The 15,990-nt window shown below is 35.0% G+C and overlaps 1 protein-coding gene across 1 annotated transcript in view; it reads right to left on the minus strand.

The window, feature by feature from the left end:
* LOC124368661 (malate dehydrogenase, mitochondrial) overlaps positions 1 to 15,990 on the minus strand; it is a 52,023-nt gene that overhangs the window by 2,181 nt on the left and 33,852 nt on the right. The window contains exons 5-6 of the mRNA XM_046825920.1: positions 9,328 to 9,465; positions 1,705 to 1,896 (exon numbers count right to left, since the gene is read on the minus strand). Of these exons, the coding sequence (XP_046681876.1) occupies positions 1,705 to 1,896; positions 9,328 to 9,465 (330 nt within the window). The remainder of the gene's footprint in view (positions 1 to 1,704; positions 1,897 to 9,327; positions 9,466 to 15,990) is intronic.

The raw sequence follows: 15,990 nt of genomic DNA on the forward strand, positions 1-15,990 counted from the left end.
CGCAGTCTGTTTTCATACTCCGCCGGGACAGTTTTAACGCAGCGAGACTGACTTTTTCATGCAGGTTAGTAGTCCGCGGCCAAGTCTACGGTTAAAAAACACAGCGAGACTGACTTTTTCATGCAGGTTAGTATCATTAGCATGTCGGTGACGCGAACCGAGGATTTTACCCTCTACCAAAACGCTCAACGCGCCTAAAGAAGTTTTCACTTCAAAAAACTAAAAATAACTTGCAAAAATTAGTTAGAACTTAATATTGTAATTAGTCTTTGTTGTTTGTAAAAAATGCATTTATTACACAATTTTTAGTTAAAGCTTATTAAAACAAGTAGGTTATTCTGAAGTTTATTTTGGGACCCAAGTAACGCATTTGACAGTCTTGGACATGGCCTATTTTAAATAAACTTAACGACCTTGAAATTCAACAAAAGGCCCTCAAGTGGTTTGCAAGCTACCTCTTAGGATGAAATCAGGTATTTGAACTAAAAGAAATTACCGATGGCCTTAAGAGATCAATATACTCTAAACTTTTTCAGTAAAAAGAGGTGTTCCACAAGGCTCAGCGCTTGGGCAAAATACTGTTCATTTTATTTATAAATGACTTTCCTAAATATTTAAGAGAAGACTGTAAAGCAATAATGCATTACTACCCACAGCCAATGGAAGTAATGAACAACTAGAAATAGCAGTCAATTTGGTCCAAGAATATACATTTTAAAATGATCTAGTTCTCAATGAAAGTAAATCCAAACAAAAGTCACACCATACTGAATTACCTGGCCTCCAAATAACTGACACAATTAAGTATCTTGGTGTTACAATTGAACACAAACACGGATCGGAAACACCACATAGGCAGTCTATGTGTAAAGCTTAGGTTAGTATTGCTTGTACTAAAGAGGATTAAGACAACTAGCACTCCAGAAGTGACAAGAATGGCATATTTTGCATTATTAGAAAGCCACCTGCCTTTATGGCATAACAGTCTAGCTAGGCTAGTTCTTCAGATAAAAAATTCATCAATTTCAGGTTATGCAGAAAATTGTAAGTTATCATGGCAGGAATAGGACTTACAAACATTTAAAGAAACATCCATTTACATCCTGAAAACAATCATGTATTGCACACCCTCCAAGACAAAATCATATGCATACTCAATGTAGCAGGCAGGTGGAGATTACACTATTCCAACCCTTATTAGAAAAAAAACCATTATATGTTGGAGTAAAACCTTGTTAGCGACACATTCTGTGCTGAACTTTTACATACTGGACAAATTCTACTATTGGAGTTATGTGCTATGATTTTACCTACAACCTGTATATTCTTTTGGCACTGTAATGTATATTGAAGATGTTAATGAAATATATTGTCTATGGTCTGTTCTCTCAAATTTAATCCCAAAACAAAGTATATAAACAATGACTAGATGGATTAAAAAAATAACTTTTCCCGAAACATGCGAATCTATGAAAGACATACTAACAATTTTTGCATACGAGTTCTGTGAACTAATAGGATATGGGTGTACTATTCAAAGGATCAAATAAGGATGAGGTAATTAGCCCATTTTGGAACAGGGGCAGAGTTGTGTGCAAAACTTTAAAATTGAAACAAGCGAGGTGAACACAATGTAAAAATTGGGACAAGGTCATGTACGAATACTAAAATCTGCTAGTGAGTATTTTGAGTTTGAGTTCTTACACCAAGTAAAATTGGAGTGGAGAAATATTTTGCTTCAGTAACACTGGACTGAACGAAGGAGCACTCAACTACATTGGACTCTCCATTGATGGCTCGGCAGAGGGCAAACGCGAACCTCGCACCAGCATACGCCATGGATAGAGTAGCGGAGCCTGCACCCGCCTTGGCTTTGACTACCTCAGTTCCAGCTTCCTGCAAACATACAACACATTATTTGCATTGAATTATCACTTCAGTAAAAAAACCAGTTTTTACATTATTTAGTATTTTCTTTAAAAAATTATAAACCTACAATACACACATTTTTAAACAATGTAAAGTAAGAATCTCAATGTTATATAATATCTTAGAAGTTTTCCATTTCACACCATGTTGAAACTTAGCTAACACGATTCAATTCTTAATACTTCGTCCTAGCTATGAAGAGCCACCTTTCGATTAGAGACGATTCTTTACATGCACGATGTATGAATCACGAAGTTTTAAATAGCATACAAGGCCCAATAAAAAGTACGCTGCAGTGAATCAACCTAGAGTTTTACTCCATAGACATAGACATAGACATAGACATAGACATTCTTTATTGCCATTAAACATGATATGCAATAGGCATAGTCAAATTACAACATGATTTATAACCAAATTACAATAGAATCTTCAATTGCTGGTTACAAGTTAGACAAAGTAAGTTTTACATTGCAAAAAATATAAAAATATGAGAGTTTAAGGCACATACAAAGCGTCAAACAGTTAAAAGATCCTTAAAACTAAAATTAAAATGGTAACTTAGCCTAGCTTAAAATTTAAAAGTTGTCTCGTTAAAAGTGAAATTTAAAAACTCTTTTACATCATAAAAAATGGATTATCTATTAACCAGTTATACATAAACATTCTTAAATCTAGTACTGCTGATGTGATGAACAATTGGTGGGAGCCTGTTAAAAAGCTTTATGCTCATAACATTGTAGGAAGACATAGTTTTGCTTAGCCTATAGTGAGGAAAAAACGAATAGTTGCGACTAGACCTGGTAAAATGGTTATGTACAATCAGTAGCAAGGGAGTGTTGAAATAAATTATTTTTCACAGACATAAACATACAAAGATATACAAGTTGATCACAGTCAAAATTCTCTCTCTAACAAAGAGTGGTCTACAATGGTCAGTTGAACCTGAGAAAGTTAATATCCTTAATATCTTCTTTTGTAACAATAAAACATTTAATACACCTATACCATTACCCCAATACATAATACCGTACAATAACACAGAGTGAAAAAAAGCATAATAACATTGTTTTAAAAAAAGTTGGTGGGTACAATTTCTCTTAATCTTCTAATCAGGTACACTACTTTACAAAGTTTACTACAAACATGTTCTATATGGGAATGCCAAGATAATTTTGGGTCAAAATAAAAACCTAACAATTTAACAGGTTGTACAAAGTCTACATTATTACTATTGAGAAAACTATTGTTTACAGAAAAAGTTTAATTATTTGAGTTTTTTCCACATTCAGTAAAAATTTATTTGCTGCATACCACTCAAACTTGCTTCACTTAGAACTGTATTTGTCATGTAATCACACAAATTGAGATAACAGCTATTGGACTTAAAAAAAGTAACATCATCAGCAAACATAAGTGTACTAGCCGATACATTATCAGGAAGGTCATTAACCATTATCAAAAAAAGAAAAGGGCCCCAAAACTGAACCCTGTGGAACACCATACAGAAACTTGGGCAGCATCGGATAGAGAACCATTGACAGAAATTTGTTGATTAGCGGTTATTTAAATAAGATTCAAAAAGTTTCAATTCAGTACCAGTAACCCCATAATGCTCTAACTTTTGCAAAAGGACGACCACGGTCGACACAGTCGAAGGCCTTGCTTAAGTCGCACATTAGAGCTTGTGACAACTCGCCTTTCTCATAACCTTCAATAATTGAATCCACAAGGTCACCGACAGCGTCAACCGTAGACATACCAGGCCTAAAACCAAACTGGGTAGAGCAAGTAACTGGTGAAACTCAAAGTAACTGCTGATTTGGTTCTTGATGACTGCTTCTACAACCTTAGCTATGACCGGAACTAAAGATATGGGCCTATAACTAGCTGTATCCTCCCTGTTTCCTTTCTTAAAAATAGGTATAACTTTAGAAATTTTTCAACTGTTCAGGAAAAGTGCCTTCAAGCAAACACCTATTTATACACTCGGTCAAGGGAAAGACAATTACATCAGCAACGGATTTTATGAAGTCATTGGACATGAAATAGATATCTTTACTTTTAGATGGTTTAAGTCTTACTCAAAATTCTAAGGACCTCATCGGTAGTAACACTCTTCCACCTGAAACAAACATTAGGTTTGGGTATTTTCTTCAAGAGCACATCCGCTGATGTTGGTGCAGAGGGAATCTTCTGTCGCGCAGCTCCTCCACCATGCCCCCGTAGAAAGTGGTGAACTCCTCGAGAGAAGGTGAGGATTGCCAGATTGAGAAGAAGAAGATCTAGTCAAAGATTTCACCACCTGCCATGCAGCTTTAGTTTTGTTGCCCGAAGTATCAATAAAATGTTCATTGGTGGATTTCTTGGCATCACGAATAGCAGATTTATATTGATTTCTTGCAGTGATGTAGGCCTGCTTGTCCACGGGTGATATTAGTGCAGTTAGCTATAGTGTGCAGCGTCATTACATGATTCTTGAGTACATGAAGTTCTGGCGAGTACCAACTACCAGTATTACCTTTTTTAGGCCACTTCTTCCCGCACCTCTGTAGTTTGCATGGAAAATAGATCTCCATTAAGTTTAAGATTGCTCCAAAGAACAAGTTCCACGAGGATGTTGCGTCCTGACCGCTCAGAAGGAGCGACCAGTCAATAGTACTCATATGATCTTTAAGTAGGCTGATTCTATTGGGTGAAAAAACTCTAAATGTCATCAAAGCAGGTACAACACCATCAGACTGTTCGCAGGAAACTAACTCAACTAAAATCACATGGTGATCGGATAGGGGGAGGTCTATAACACTTAATTTGTATTTTTCATGAGGGATGTTAGTCACCATAGTGTCTAGACATGCTTCACCCCGAGTTGCCTTAAAGTTAGCACAGTGGCAACCAAATGACGTCACTAAAAAGCTTAATTGTTGAGCAAACATTGTTATTGACCCTCAGATTAATATTCAGGTCACCAAGGATAACAATCTTTGAGTTAAAATTTAATAAAAGGTTAAGAAAACACTTTTCAAGTCCATTGAAAAATATTTTAACATCTCCAGATGGAGGCCTATAGCAGCACAATAAAATTGTTTTTGAGCTTAAAATCTTAATAGCACAGACTTCAAATTGCAGTTCAACACAATAATTTGAAACATTTATTGGTTCAAAATCAAGGTTCTTATTTAAGTAGATTGCAGCACCACCATGCTTATGGAAACTACGACAGTAAATACTGCCTATAATGTAACCCTCCGGTATATATAATGAACAATTACCTTCATTCAGCCAATGTTCTGTGATACACACTATTGAAGGTCGTTTAGGACCACGAAGATATGTGTCAAGTTCATCAACTTTATTAGTCAAGCATTGTATATTACTATAAAAAAACAGTCATATTTTTATTCTTCGTGTTAAGGCAATTATCTGTTCTAATATTAAGACTAGTTAAAAAAATGATCAGTTAGATCTAATTTATTCCTAATAGACTGTACATTACAATGATAAGTACTAAATGATGTTGTTGAGAGTTCTTAAGGATGTATGTTTTGCACCACTGGAGAGTCGTTTCCCGTCAGAGACTCGGTACCTGGTGGGGGAGGTTGCTCAACATTTGGTCTATCCTGATGGTCTGGTTTTTTCTTAGAAGCGACTGCTGAAACGATCATTTCTGCTAGCCACTTCTTTCCTCTGTAGTTGAAATGTAGGCCTTGGTATGTGTGCAAATGTCTTCTCTCGGCTTTGCTTGCCCTCCAACAATGTGACATTGTTATACTTTTCACTAAGTTCTAGTAGGCGCTGGTTTGTTTTTTTAACTTCATGGTTGACACATGACCAGTTCGCTAGGTCGTATCTGTTTTGGCACATCAACTAGAAAAATATTTGTTTGCTTGACATTGTCCAGTGTTTGCAGAAATACCATCAATAACTTCATCGGCCTCATTTCTAGCCACATCATTCGTTCCACAGAGTATCACCAGGCTGTCTTGCTCACTGAGGTTTGCTTCTTCAATATTTCTGTTGACTAGAATTTGTTTTGTTCGCCCCACCTGGCCTGACAAAACCGACTGCGTCATATGTTTTTTTGAGATTTATTTAAATGCCAAGCTAAATCTCTCCCATGGCTGTCTGCACAGATAAGCATTTTTTCTAGTTATAGGTTTTGTGCAGTCTTCTGCAGAAGTCACTATTCTTAAATCTTCAGATTTTTCTTCCTCGTCAACATTTAAAACCTCATAACGGTTGTTTGAAAAATTGAATTCAAGTTTTTATTTATCTTAACAGCAGATGATTGAATACAGCAAGTTTTTCTACCTTTAACAGCCAAAGTAAAAGATGCATCCTTATTTGTATTTAGAGTTCAACACCATGTTATCGGTTCTGCTAGTGCTGACTGGTGTGGATTGTAAGTTGGGGAAAACTATGTTGCAAATTAACTGCATTAGGTCTCAATGCATCACTGACTCTTTTAGGATTTTTAGTTTGATTATTCAAGTTGAGTTGCCTTTCCAGTAAAATAATTGTTTCTTCCTTCTTTAATATTATATTTTCAAGTTGAATGTTATGGTTCCTTAGTTGCTTTATTACTGTATTTGCTTCGTTTAAGTCTTCATTTAGTGCTTTAATTATTGCTTGTTGTGAGTCGAGCTCCTGAGTTACATCATTATTTATTTCAATTATTTCATCTTTCCAGGCCCAAAGTAACATCAATAGACATGCACTTATGGCAAATCCACTTTTTGTTAGATTTTTCTAAATTTTTAAATTCTTCCAAAGAGAGAGAAGTGCACTTACAATGATACCACAGCGAGCATATTCCCTTACATAAAATACCATGGCTGGTTTTACCAACATTTTTATTACACTGTCCACAAGGATATTTTTGGTGTTTTATTTTTCATTTTTATTTGTTTAAGTAGAAGAAAAATATCTTCAGAATTTAGTATTAAAGTTATATAAAATAATAAATAGATAATATGAATATTTTTCTATAAAATAGCTGTATGACAATTTTTTGTTTTTTTTTTTTGTACTAGCAAAAAAGTAAAGTCCAGTTACATGAATTTGATCCAGGAACCTCTGTCTTGATAATCCAATACCTTAGCAACTGAGCTATTCTAGTCTGATAACAACATGATATCAGTAGATATCTGTCTATTGTACATAAACTTCATAAAACAAGAATTCCTGGCAGATACTGTATATTTCAGACAATCTTAATTATTACTTTTCTAAAATGTTATATTATAATAATGTTACTTCTATATAAATTTCAGATACTGAATTAAAAAATATAAACCAACAATGTGATCAAGAGCAGTTTGATGGATTAACTAACTACTGGTACTTGTTAATCTAACCAGTCCCTAGATGTCATGAAAAGTAGTGCAAAAACACTATAGAAATGCAAAAAACTGTCTATCGATATCAATTAAAATAGTTTATGATCTAATCTTGATGGAAATAAAAGACAAGGACTGACACAGTTATAAAAAATGTTATTGTAAACTTCAACATTTGAAAACAAATTGATGTAGAATTAGGTTAGAAAAATTAGTCAAGAAATGTTCACTTAGTTTAAAATAAACTGGATCAATATATTAAAAAAGTAAAGTTATTGTTTTATATTAATGTTTAGTTTTCAAAACGTATATCCATAGGTTTTTTATATACTCACAAACACTTAATTACACAAATTCACAAGCCAATTATCACATCACAATTTAGCCCTGTATCAACACAAGCAGACGACACCTTTTCTAGAAGAACCATGCTAAAACTTTAAACACTTCATGGCCTTATTTTTGGTCATAGATTTATGTAAGATTTCTCATTTAAAGATGTGATTAATACACATAAAAACGCTTTTTAGTTTTTCTTATAGAGCACATACTTTATAAATATTCAAACAATGAAGCACATAAGAGTTAGAAATTTTTTCTAAAAGACCAAAACAAATTAAATGTTTTTCTTCAAAATTTGGTTTTAGAAGTTGTAAATCAACAGTAAATGTAATACACAAAATCTTAACAGCCTTTTGAAAATAAACACTCAAGGATTTTGTGTCAATTGTTGTATTACAGAATTAATGGCCATGCCTCATTTTTTACCAAGTCATACGTAAAGAATAGAAAACAAACCATTTTTATTAATGGAGAGTGGTCCAAATTCATAACATCTTCCTGTATGTTTAGCCTTAAAGCTGGAATCGGTATCACTATTGAAGTGTCAGATTGCAGATGCTACACTAAGCAGAAGGTGAAATGGAGTTTAACAAAATATTTGCATTATTGAAGTGCTACATCGCTGGAGAGAGGTAGTAGTCAATTGGTAGAAGATCAGGATTAATGATTAAAACGTCTCCTATCCAAAATAATCTAAGGCTGTCGGTTACGATTTTGTTTGTGTGTGAACGTGAATTGTTGTGGAGAAACAACATTTTTAATCTCCATTTTCCTGACAATTGTGTTTTTGGAGTGTTTCACAAAATCTTCTGCATTTATTGTCGAGCCTTGTTCAAGCAAATCAACCATAACTACACTCTGATTGTCCCAGAAAACAATTACCATAATATTTCTGGTTGACACAATTTGATGATATTTTCTTGTTTTGTGAGAATGCATTTGTCCCCATTCTATCACAATTTGCCTTTTCATCTTAAAACTAACATTAACATACTTCATCATAACTTACGTTACATCAAGACGTTCATTACCACGTTTATCTTAGGCTTCTATAAAGATTTGTAGAACCCACCTAGCACAACAGTTGTGGTAGCCAAACTTCTCCAAAACGACTTCATGAACTAAACTTTGTGAAATTTGGAGGAAATGTTCTGAATGTTTACTGATCATGGTACAGCGATGTTCACAAATATTTTCATTGTTAATATAATCTTCAGTAACCAGGCTAGGCCAACCACAGTGATCGTCATCTTGAAACATTGGTAAACAATCAATGAACCACTGCCTCGCTCTACTTTCACTTATTATTCCATTCCCCATAAATGCCACAACGTTGGGGATGGATTTCAATCAGTACATAGTTTTTTGCCTACAAACACCTAATCACTGAACACACCACACACAATGGCAGAATTTTCAATTGCAGTCCCCACTGAAATTAGTTAGAGTTAGAAAAGTAGGAGAGATACAGCCAAGATGGTGGCTCTAGCTCCGCCCACAGTCGAGCTAGTCCCGAACGTCTGTTACTCTGTGGGCATCCTTTGTTTGTCGAGTTTAGCTCTAGTTCACCTTCCTCTTAGTTTCACATTGAATCGACCCTTCCCACCATAGCTACCTTATGTGTGAAACCTTCATATGCTATGGTACAAATGGAAACCATTTATTTCACGACTTCCGATTTACAAAATTTTGGTTTGAGTGTTAAATAATGTTATACCTGTATTCTAACAGTGAGTGCTTCGAGTTGATCCTTGGGGAAGGACACAGAGGGAGTTGCTTGTGATATAAGGGGTATGATTGTTACACCGGAGTGTCCACCCACCACAGGGACATTGACAGCCTTTGGGTCCAGACCCTGAAACACAATATAACTTACTGACATCTTCTAACAATATATAACAAAATATATCTTACATAATTTCCTAACACTACCTTAAAGTAGTTACTTTGTGTGCTAAAAAGCGGTATGTTAAAGCAGTCATGAGGACTAAAATAACAGACTAACTGTTCTAAAACTAATTAGGTACATAAAAAAACATTTTTATTTTATCACAGAACAATTTTATTTAACTAACACCTGAATCGCTAACATCATAGGATAAATTTGATCAACTGTATAAAAAGCTGCATCTTTAAACCAATCTGACATTTTTTTAATACATTTATTTCTATTGTCCAAACTTGTTACGGTAACTTAAAAAATAATTTAATTTTCAAGCATAGCTTCTCTTTGTTCTCTTTAACTTACTTGAAAATAAATCTAAGATTCTCTCTTGTGCTGCAACTTAAACATAAAATTCCTGTCTAGTTGCATATAAAGACACAGCAAAAGTCATTATTCCTACCTCCTTAAACAGAGGATTAAAATACTCTCTTACTCCTATGAAAGCCCTCAAAAAGATATTGTTAATTAGGTCTTTAAAAAATAAAGTAACACAGGATATCTTTCTCAGTGTGTGTTATGCCTTTGTTCATAGTCAACTAAACAATGGACTCATCCTTTGGGGAAACTCTGGTTATTATGACAAGTTGTTTGCTTTGCAAAAACAAAATCATTAGGATCATTTGCAATTTATCTGATCTGGCCTAATTGTAAATAATTTTTTTTCAAACTAGGTATTCTCTCCATCTCATCTCTGTATGTTTTTCCACACTAATATATATTAAAGGAAATCTCCACACTTTTCAACATATAACTGATATTCATGGATATGAAACAAGAAATAGGCTAAATATTGTTACAAAGATAATATATCCTCCGTAATACTTGTACATCAAGAAATTAACTCTCCGATGGCACAGACATTAAAAAATACCGCTGATAAAGACGGCACAGCCGTTGGTCAACTTTCCGCTATTATTACGCAAAAACCATTTGAAGATATAACTTGCACCAGTCGAATCCTCTACTCATAAATACCAATTCATTTTATATAGTTTATATTTGTAATATTACTCGTCAGCTGATATCGATCCAAATGCCAAAAGTACAGCTGACTGACAATGCAGCCTTGACTGATGCGTTGCACGGCCTTGACTTTCTTTGTTGCTAGGTTATAATGTAGGCTAGTTGTTTATAATTTAACAACTAGCTTTAGTTAGGCTAAGTTGTTTATTGATTGTTATGTTGTGTGTGGGTGATCCTCTTTGTTCAAATGATATACGTGAACTGTTTGATGTTGAAATCTGTGGTATATTTTTGTCCTAGAGTGCTCTTTTTTTGTACATGGTTTTATTTGTAAAATGTTTACTTTTTAAATAATAACGTATCTGTAATTATTTCAAACTCTGGTGTAACCTACCACCTCTAAGAGTAAAGAATTCATGAAAAACATAAAAGATGGAGTAAATGTAGTAGCAACTAAGCTCTTGTTAATACGAGGGTCGTCCACAAAGTAACCTCCGTTTTGAAATAAAAAATAAACCAGTTGAGATACAAAAAGTTTATTATATAAATGTTAAAACTACAGCTTTTCTCTACTTTTCTACATATTCACCATACAAATTCAAGCACATCATATCTTTTAACAGTTTTTTAAATTCCGTCTTTAAAAAATTTGCTGCCTGAGAACGTAGCCAACCTGTCACAGCGTTTTGAAGCTCTTCATCACTCGCAAACCTCTGAGATGCAAGCCACCGCTTCATGTACGGGAAAAGATGGAAATCACTGGGAGCCAAGTCCGGGCTGTAGGGGGGGGGGTCAAAAACGTCCCATTTGAACTTTTCCTAAAGTTCTGTTGTTCTTTGAGCTGTATGAGGGCGGGCGTTGTCATGGACAAACACAACACCAGATGTCAGAAGACCATGACGCTTGTTTTGAATCACTCGTCGTAGCCGTTTTAAGGTTTCACAGTAAGCTGCAGCTGTAATGGTCGTACCACACTCCATAAATTCAACGAGCAAGATGCCCTTAGCATCCCAAAAAACTGTAGCCATAAATTTTCTCGCTGAAAAAGACTGGCGAGCTTTCTTTGGCTTGCTTGGCGAAGCAGTATGACCCCATTCTCATCTACCCAAGTCTCATCTCCTGTAACGATCCTGTTCAAAAATGTTTCTCCTTCAACGTCATACCGAGTAAGAAAGTTTATGGCAGAACTCGCTCTTTTCATTTTGTGATCATCGGTGAGCACTTTTGGAATCCAACGAGCACAAAACTTGTGATAGCCTAGTTTTTCTGTCACTATCTCATGCACAAGACTTCGAGAAATTTCAGGAAAATGATCTGAAAGTTCCGAGATTTTCAAGCGACGGTTCTCGCGAATTTTCTCATCCAATTTGTTCACCAAGTCATCACTGACGAGAAATGGCCTACCATTCCAGTCTTCATCGTGAACGTTAGTTCTTCCATTTTTAAAAAAACGAACCCATTGACGGACTACACCTTCGCTCATAATGTTTGGGCCATACACCGCACTCAGTTCACGATGAATTTCAGCTGCTGTGTAACTTTTCAACCACAGAAATCTTATAACACCACGCACTTCACACTTGGCGGGATTTTCTATCACGGCGCTCATGTATTTACATTGTAACAAAAGAATGCGCGATCGCACGATGCTCTCCATTGCACACCTAGAAGCGTACTGAACGGCTGCGCACACCGATGTGAGAATGGCGGCGCTACCCCCACTACTTATCGCGCCACGCCCAAACGGCGGTTATTTTATGGACGACCCTCGTAGTATAAAAGATTGGAGAAAATTTAGTGCGACTGAGCTCTTGTTAATGGTATAAAAGATTGGAGAAAATGTTAATGGTATTAATGAAATTCCTTGAAATAAAATAACAATTATTTGTTAAAGCCTTGAGAAGTATTTCTAACCAAGAAACGCCTGAATTTAGAATATGAAAAGCAGTAATTAGAACAACATTTAACCCTTCCCACCTGCTCGTCAGTTCTGCGTCTCCTACAGAGCCATAACCAAACATATCCGTGGCGTATATTACTTACTGCTTTCTTGGTTGTCACGAGCACGCAAGATCATGCATGTCTACTACGTATCTCGTTATTATTCTTCATTGTGTGGTAGTGTTGTGATTAGTTTGAATATTTATCGTGTTTTATAGTAAAATGAAATTTATTTTAAATAAACAGTTTTGTAAATAGTTCATTTTAATTTTTATCAATAAATACGCTGATTTTAAGTAAAATGCCCAATTTTTTACTTTCATCTTTTATAATTTAGTTATGGCATTATTGGAAAGTTAATGGAATTATTAGTGGCGAGCGAAGGGTTAAAATTTAAATTATATTGCTCTCACTTCAAAATCTTTATCTACCTCTCAGCTACATTAGAACGGCATATTTTGTTTCCTTTCAGTCAATTCTCAGGTACGGACTGACACTTTGGAGCAATTGTAGTTGAATGAAAGATGTTTTAATGAAATAAAAAAGTAACTAGAGCAATTACGCAATTTAAAACACTGTAAACCTCATTCATCCAATTAAAAATTCAGACTGTTATTAAGTTGTGTCTATTCGATCTGGCAATGTATACACTGACAAATGTTTGTCTAATAAATTTCCATTTTCATACACAATTACAACATCTGCATTAAAGCCAGTCTCTTATTCTGAGCAGAATAATGTAGTATATGTGGCTGTTACAAGATATTTTTTATAGCATTAAGGAATTTTTTAACTATAACAATGTTAGCTTTTAACACACTCGCTGCGGGTTACACGCTGGCGTGTAACAGTGATGTTTGTCAAATAGTGAGTTACACGCGGCGGTTAACAATGCAATTGCAAGCTACAAGCCTCATTGTTGCTTGGCTATCGGTTGAAGTCAGTTGGGACCGTTCCCGCATAGTTGTTCAAGTCTGTATTCTCATATAGGGATACATTGGTTTTGGTTTTTGGGAATTTTTGAGTTTACAGGAGAAACAACAAAACTCCATGGCAGTGAAGCGTGACTGGAACAGTCAAACTATGCGGCTTATACGTCGGCGGTTAACAAACCAAAATACGGTATCAACAGAAAGACCACTTCAACTTCAAAATGGGACCATATTCTGATCTTTAGAACACATATACAGTAAGTTTTTATGAATTTTTCTTTTTCTTTTTTTTGGTTCTCTTTAAGGTATGGGTTCCCAATTTATTATTATAGGTAGGGTATATTAAAGGCTATTTCAAGTAAATAGAAATATTTGCACACTATTTTTGTCTGTTGAATTGTTTATTGTTTTATAAATTATGTACCTCTTTCAGTTTTCTTGTGTTCAAGTTGAGAATCTTTATTCTTCTTCCAATAATTTTAAGACCGTACATGTTACATGTATCACTTAATTATTTATGGTCTATCTAGTCTTAGTTGTAGTTTTCCTAACAAAAAAATGAAACGTTGCTTTTAATGACATTGTCAATACCTATGTGTGTTTTACGACAAATAAAAAATACTTGCTTTACAATACTTGTCTGTTCTACTTGCAAGTTGGGCTAGTAACGATTATTAAAATGTACATAAAATTATGCCAAATGTACTTTATGCAAATATTTACCACATAATTTATGATGATTTTTTCAAAGTAGTTTGCACGCAAACAATTATCATATGTATATATAAGCGTACAATCTATCACTTTGAACTGAATAAAACACTAAAATAAAAACCTGCATTTAGGCATGAAACATTATTATAAAAATGTATTTTGAAAACTATTAACTAAATAATATTTATACATTGACAGGATTATTGTAGGCTCTGGTCCTTTGTTGCTCCCATTAGCATTTATGTTTCCAAAAATAAATGGGGTGAACACTTTTTTTGCTATAAAGTTACTTCAATTTTTGTTTACCTTCTTCTTTTACTTATTTTCAATATTGACAGCGATTAAAAATAAAAACAAAACACTAAACAAAATCAGGAATTACAACACTCACAAAATTAATTGTAACTACAACATAGTAGGGCACAGGTGGCCTAATAAAAACAACTCACATAGTTCAGAGAGAAGAATCTGAGTGAAATATTCCTCTACCATGTAAATATTACTAAGAAAGAGTGATTTCAGTTTAAAAGTCTAATAGGAAAAATTGTCACGTGCTTAATTGTAAACAACAGTGATTTTACTACAGCATTCAACATGCACATTTGAGCATGCTATCATTTTTAGATAACCAACAAGCGCAAATGCACATGTTGGCAGTTAAAGGGGTTAAGGGACAGTGAGTGTAATTCGTTCATTGTATAAACAATCAGAACAGTAGAGGGCTCACATAATTTTCCTCTACTCCTTACATTTGTGTGTATATGTGTGTTTGTGTATGATTATTTAAACATACACTTATTAAGACGTCCATAGATAATGGATTTAGGTACAAGTACTCTATCAAATAACAAATAAATAAATGAAAATCTTAAATATAATTATATTGATTTTACTCACACATTGGATAAACTGACTACAAAAAAATTCAACTAGTGAATATACTACTTTACTTATAAAATACTCCTTCAGCATTTATTTAACTTAAACATATTATTTTCTACTTTTATATACTATTTAGGATGTAAAGCATATTAACAATGTTATTGTCACTGACCTTTACAATTTTTAGACCATGCTGTATTTTGTGTTAGGTCATAATTAAAAAAATCCCATTTAAAAGAGTTAAACATTCAAAACGTGTCCAAACAAAACGCATCTGTTTAAGATATACAATTTTCAGGACAACAATTGAATTTGTAATCATAGCATGTGACTTGAGCAGTTCCAGCCTTGCCAGTGACCTGTCCTGATGATAGTGTTAGGGGAGTTCGGCACATGGCTTAAGAAGTTCCAGCCTTGCCAGTGACCAGTTCTGATGATAGCGTTTGGGGAGTTACAGCACATGGCTTGAGAAGTTCCAGCCTTGCCAGTGACCAGTTCTGATGATAGCGTTTGGGGAGTTACAGCACATGGCTTGAGAAGTTCCAGCCTTGCCAGTGACCAGTTCTGATGATAGCGTTTGGGGAGTTACGGCACATGGCTTGAGAAGTTCCAGCCTTGCCAGTGACCTGTCCTGATGATAGTGTTAGGGGAGTTCGGCACATGGCTTGAGAAGTTCCAGCCTTGCCAGTGACCAGTTCTGATGATAGCGTTTGGGGAGTTATGGCACATGGGCTTGAGCAGTTCCAGCCTTACCAGTGACCTGTTCTGATGATAGTGTCAGGGGAATTACGGCACATGGCTTAAGCAGTTCCAGCCTTGCCAGTGGACCTGTTCTGATGATAGTGTTTGAGGAGTTACGGCACATGGCTTAAGCAGTTCCAGCCTTGCCAGTGACCTGTTCTGATGATAGTGTTTGAGGAGTTACGGCACATGGCTTAAGCAGTTCCAGCCTTGCCAGTGACCTGTTCTGATGATAGTGTCAGGGGTATTACGGCACATGGCT

The sequence above is a fragment of the Homalodisca vitripennis genome, chromosome X (genome assembly GCF_021130785.1).
Source record: "Homalodisca vitripennis isolate AUS2020 chromosome X, UT_GWSS_2.1, whole genome shotgun sequence".
Taxonomy (NCBI): domain Eukaryota; kingdom Metazoa; phylum Arthropoda; class Insecta; order Hemiptera; family Cicadellidae; genus Homalodisca; species Homalodisca vitripennis.